Source organism: Pristiophorus japonicus, chromosome 21 (assembly GCF_044704955.1).
Source record: "Pristiophorus japonicus isolate sPriJap1 chromosome 21, sPriJap1.hap1, whole genome shotgun sequence".
In the NCBI taxonomy this organism is placed as follows: domain Eukaryota; kingdom Metazoa; phylum Chordata; class Chondrichthyes; family Pristiophoridae; genus Pristiophorus; species Pristiophorus japonicus.
In genome coordinates, this window is record NC_091997.1 from 81,552,356 (window position 1) to 81,558,355 (window position 6,000).

Below are 6,000 nucleotides of genomic sequence, written 5' to 3' on the forward strand. Positions count from 1 at the left end.
CTTGGTCAACGAGGCAGGTTTTATGGAGCATCTTATAGGTGGAGAGAGAAGCGGAGACGTTTAGGGAGTGAATTCCAGAGCTTAGAACCTTGGCAGCTGAAGGCACGGCCACCAATATTATGGAGGATTGTAGGGCTGGGAGGAGATTGCAGAGAAAGGGAGGGGCGAGGTCATGGGGGGATTTGAACACAAGGATGAGAATTTTAAAATCGATGTGTTGCTTAACCAGGAGCCAATGTAAGTCAGCGAGCACAGGGGTGATGGGTGAGCGGGACTCAGTGTGAGTTAGGTGATGGGTACAAATGGGGAAAAAAACTTTTTAATACCTCTGATTTTTATCCCGGGTGCTCACAGCTGTGTCCTAGAGATTAATCTTTAATTTGTGGAGACACCAGGTCAGTTCTATCCATGGGGTAACCCCTATCCATGGGGCATTGCACCTTCCTGGATATGGAGGGTATAAAATAACTCGGCCTTCAACTGGAGAAGTTGCTGCAAAGTTATCCATTTATAAAAGTTTCTTGTTCTTCACAGTGTTTCGGCCAGTGTGTGATTGTCAGTGAAATGTTTTAAATTGGCCTTTATAGGTCTACAATGGAGGCCAACTATTCCCAGGAATATCTTTCATGATCTGTATTTGCCAACCTCATATCAATGCTTCATTAAGAGTAAATAATCCTGTATATAATTCAAAAGTCTAATAACTGAGAGCAGAAGGCAGAGAGGAAATGAAGTTGGAATTATAAAATCAAAGGCTATTCAATTAAATCCTACATTATAACAGTGACTACACTTCAAAATTACTTCATTGATTGCAAAAGCTTTGGGGCGTCTTGAGGTCGTGGAAGATACTACATAAATGCAAGTCTTCTAAAGTCTTTGACTTGTTAATTACAAAGTTTATTACATTTGAATTAAGTTTTATTTTACTGAATTACACCACAATAAAGATTAGAAAGTTAAATGCTCAACATTAAATATGGGCTCAGTATCCAATTCACGGAGGCAACAATTGGGTGGAATTATTGCTCGTCATCACTGTCCAATCATGCCTACTGAAGGTTAGCTGTCAGGTCAGGTGACGATCGGCTTGATTCCACAGGAGTAGAGTGAAACTCCCTACTGTCACTGCCACACACAACTTGTCCACTGTGATGGAAATCCCCACCACTCCAGGCTGAAGGGAAAATTCAAACTCTGGGACTGAAGCAAAACTGAATGCCTAGAAGGGAAAGATGGGCGGGGGACAATGGGCTGCCGGCATCCAAGAACATAAGAAATAGGAGCAGGAGTAGATCATTCGGCCCCTCAAGTCTGCCCCGCCATTCAATAAGATCATGGCTGATCTGATCTTGGCCTCAACTCCACTTCCCTGCCCGCTCCCCATAACCCTTGACTCCCTTATCGTTCAAAAATCTGTCTATCTCCACCTTAAATATATTCAATGACCCAGCCTCCACAGCTCTCTGGAGCAGAAAATTCCACACATTTACGACCGTAAGAGAGAAGAAATTCCTCCTCATTTCCATTTTAAATGGGCGACCCCTTATTCTGAAACTATGCCCCCTAGTTCTAGATTCCCCCACGAGGTGAAACATCCTCTCTGCATCCTTTCAAGCCTCCTCAGAATCTTATATGTTTCAGTAAGATAACCTCTCATTCTTCTAAACTTCAATGACTTTAGAACCAATTTGCTCAACCTTTCTTCATAAGACAATCCCTTCATCTCAGGAATCAACCTCATAAAGTAGCCTGAACATTTAGTTATTCTTTTCATACCCAGCCACCACAAACCAATGACTGATTTGATGGGATAGCTTTCGCAATGCTTTGCCCTCCTGGCTCGTGAATGGAAATGAAAAACCCGCGATGTAAAGAATGGGTGGAGAAAGCACAGGAGATTCAGCAGTTGGCCGACAGCCATGATGTGCGAGGATTCTTCACCACAGTCAAGGCCACCTATGGCCCAAACACCCAAGGCCCCACCCCACTGCTGGCCAAGAACGGGGAAACACTCATCAAGGACACCGAGGCAGTCAGGGCCCGCTGGAAGGAGCACTTCGAAGATCTCCTCAATCGAGATTATGCCTTTGACTCGAGTGTTCTCGACTCCATCCCGCAGCATGCTACTCGCCACCATCTCAGCAAAACCCCAGCCCTGCATGATGGAGAAAAGGCCATCCGCCAGCTCAAGAACAACAAGGCAACGAGAGCGGATGGAATCCCCGCTGAGACACTAAAGTATGGCGGAGAGGCACTGTTGGCGCGAATACATGACCTCATCTCTCTGATCTGGAAGGAGGAGAGCATGCCGGGAGATATCAGAGATGCAGTAATCGTGACCATCTTTAAAAAAGGGGACAAGTCCAACTGCGGCAACTACAGAGGAATCTCCCTGCTGTCGGCCACTGGGAAAGTCATTGCTAGAGTCCTCCTCAACCGTCTTCTCCCTGTGGCTGAGGAGCTCCTCCCGGAGTCACAGTGCAGATTTTGTCCTCTACAGGGTACAATGGACATGATTTTTACAGCACGACAGCTGCAAGAAAAATGCAGGGAACAGCACCAACCCTTGTACATGGCCTTCTTTGACCTTACAAAGGCCTTTTACATTGTCAACTGTGAGGGACTATGGAGCGTACTCCGCCTGGTCTACGACGACATTCAAACTGTGATCCTTACAAACGGATCCATTACAGGCCCAATCCACGTCCGAACCGGGGTCAAGCAGGGCTGCGTCATCGCGCCAACCCTCTTCTCAATCTTCCATGTTGCAATGCTTAACCTCACACTCAACAAGCTCCTCGCTGGAGTGGAACTAAACTACAGAACCAGTGGGAATCTGTTCAACCTTTGTCGTCTCCAGGCCAGATCTAAGATCATCCCAACCTCTGTCGTCGAACTACAGACTTGCATCTGTGCACGTTCAAAGACTGAACTCCAAGTCATAGTCAACTTCATCACTGAGGCGTACGAAAGCATGGACCTTACACTAAACATCCGTAAGACAAAGGTCCTCCACCAACCTGCCCCCGCCACACAGCACTGCCCCCCAGTCATCAAGATCCACTGCATGGCCCTGGACAATGTGGACCATTTTCCATACCTCGGGAGCTTATTATCAGCACGGGCAGACATCGACGCCGAGATTCAACACCACCTCCAGTACGCCAGCGCAGCCTTCGGCTGCCTGAGGAAAAGAGTGTTCGAAGATCAGGCCCTCAAATCTGCCATCAAGCTCATGATCTACAGGGCTGTAGTGATACCCGCCCTCCTGTATGGCTCAGAGACGTGGACCATATACAGTAAACACTCAAATCGCTGGAGGAATACCACCAACGATGTCTCCGCAAGATCCTGCAAATTCCCTTGGAGGACAGACGCACCAACATTAGCGTCTTTGATCAGGCCAACATCCCCAGCATCGAAGCACTGACCACACTTGACCAGCTCCGCTGGGCGGGCCACGATGTTTGCGTGCCTGACACAAGACTCCCAAAACAAGCGCTCTACTCGGAATTCCTACTCGGCAAGTGACCACAAGGTCGGAAGAGGAAACATTTCAAGGATACCCTCAAAGCCTCGTTGATAAAATGCAACAACCCAATGACACATGGGACTTCCTGGCCAAAGATCACCCTAAGTAGAGAATGTGCATCCGGGAGGGCGCTGAGCACATCGAGTCTCATCACCGAGAGCATGCAGAAACCAAGCGCAGGCAGCGGAAGGAGTGTGCGGCAAACCTGTCCCACCCACCCTTTCTTTCAACGACTGTCTGTCCCACCTGTGACAGAGACTGTAATTCCTGTATTGGACTGTTCAGTCACCTAAGAACTCACTTTTCGAGTGGAAGCAAGTCTTCCTCGATGTCGAGGGACTGCCTATGATGATGAGTGAATGGAAGTGATTTCCGATTGGCTCAACTATTTCTGACTAACCTCTCAACCTGTTATTAACCATGTGTGTTTCTGCCATCACCAATTGTTGCTTTGGCCATTGCCAATGCACTCAGGGTAGTGGCAATGGACGAACTAGACTCAAGGTCAGCAAAGGGTGGTTCAACGTCCACATAGCCTGCCGCATTATTGAGGAGGCCTGAGAACCAAGACAAGCACTGCCCTTCATAAAGTGGTCAGGTGGCAGGGATAAAAGAGGACTTTAAGCATTAGACCCTGAGATCAGCTCTGTGCCACATTCCAAATAAAGAATGTCCTAGCTCTGCCTTGGGAGATTGTTGATCCATTGCTACCAAATCAAGGGGGCCTTGCATTTAGAACAAAGGCTCTGCGTGTGTGGATTAAAGTGTGCAAGGTCAATAATGGGTCACCTCAGATTATATAAACCATGGTGCGGAATATGCTTCAGGCAATGTAATGAAGGTGGAGGAGCTGGACTGAATGCCTGGAGAGCGCTGGGCGAGACAGTGCAAAGTACTTGGCTCCATCAACACTCTGGGGTCCCAGGAGAGGGAGATGATGAAGAATTTTACTGGCCATCACTCCAACGCCATCCTTCAGGTGCTCTGGGATTATGTTCGACTTCACCACGAATCCACGGTGACGGCTCCAGTCTTCCCCGTTCTTCTGGCTTTCTCCGGCTACCTTGCCTTCTGCATCCCCTTCACTCTCGTGGATCTCGTCGGCCACAGGCTGCCGCTCGTCAACCAATACAAGATCCGGAAGAGCCGGCCGAGTGTGCAGATGATGGGCCAGTGCCTCTGGCAGGCAGTCTTCAACCACCTGGTGTATGTCCTTCCCGCGGTCGGCATCAATTGGCTCTGGAGGCCGCCAGCCCCTCTCCCAGCCACGGCACCCACATCTGCCCAGTTCCTATCCGGCGTGGTCAGCTGCCTGCTGGTGTTTGATTTCCAGTATTACGTCTGGCACCGGCTCCACCACGGAAACCGCTGGTTGTACAAGGCCGTCCATTCCATCCACCATGACTACATGCTTCCTTTTTCTTGGGCAAGCCAGTATCTGGGGGGATGGGAACTCCTGACTCTGGGGTTTTGGAGCAACACCACACCACTCTTGTTGAAGTGCCACCCGTTGACCACCTGGGCCTTCATGCTGCTCAGTGTCTGGATGTCAGTGGAGGACCACATTGGATACAACCTGCCTTGCAGCCTCCACAACATCGTCCCTTGGGGTCTGTGCGGAGGGGCCCTGGCCCACGACCTCCACCACCAGCAGCCCAACACCAACTTTGCCCCTTTCTTTACTCACTTGGACAGAGTGTTTGGGACTGCCTGCACTGTTCCTGCCAACTGCAAATAGAGGCCAGTGTAGACTAGAGAGGGCAGCGATGTGGATAGAGGAGCTATTACAGCCTGTGAACACTGGGCTGGACCAGGTGCTCAAGTTTGTTCAATGCCATCTAGTCACATCTGCAGAGCTGTGGAGGCTGAGTCATTGAATATATTTAAGGTGGAGATAGACAGATTTTTGAGTGATAGGGGAGTCGAGGGTTATGGGGAGCAGGAAGGGAAGTGGAGCTGAGTCCAGGATCAGATCAGCCATGATCTTATTGAATGGTGGAGCAGGCTCAAGGGGCTGTATGGCCTACTCCTGCTCCTATTTCTTATGTTCCTATTACCGTCCTCAACTGTCATTGTACTTTGATCAGTCATGCATGGGGCTGTTGGGACAACTTGTTGGACTTTGCCATATGAGGAGATACTGGATCAACTGGGCCTTTATACATTGGAGTTTAGAAGCATACAAGATTCTGACAGGCCAGGACAGGTTAGATGTGGGTAGATTGTTCCCGATGTTGGGGGAAGTCCAGAACCAGGGGACATAGTCTTAGGATAAGGGGTAGGCCATTTAGGACTGAGATGAGGAGAAACTTCTTCACTCAGAGTTGTTAACATGTGGAATTCCCTACCACAGAGAGTTGTTGATGCCAGTTCATTGGATATATTCAAGAGGGAGTTAGATTTGGCCCTTACAGCTAAAGGGATCAAGGGGTATGGAGAGAAAGCAGGAAAGGGGTACTGAGGGA

General features: G+C 49.0%; 1 protein-coding gene across 1 annotated transcript; it reads left to right on the top strand.

Annotated features, from left to right (window-relative positions):
- Positions 1–4,469: 4,469 nt before the first annotated feature.
- ch25hl1.1 (cholesterol 25-hydroxylase like 1, tandem duplicate 1) lies at positions 4,470–5,273 on the top strand. The gene has a single exon (XM_070863961.1). The coding sequence runs from the start codon at positions 4,470–4,472 to the stop codon at positions 5,271–5,273; it is 804 nt and encodes a 267-aa protein (XP_070720062.1).
- The last annotated feature ends 727 nt before the right edge of the window (positions 5,274–6,000 follow it).

Excerpts from the sequence above, each read along its gene's own strand:
- ch25hl1.1 (XM_070863961.1), top strand. The coding sequence starts at position 4,470 with ATGATGAAGAATTTTACTGGCCATCACTCCAACGCCATCCTTCAGGTG.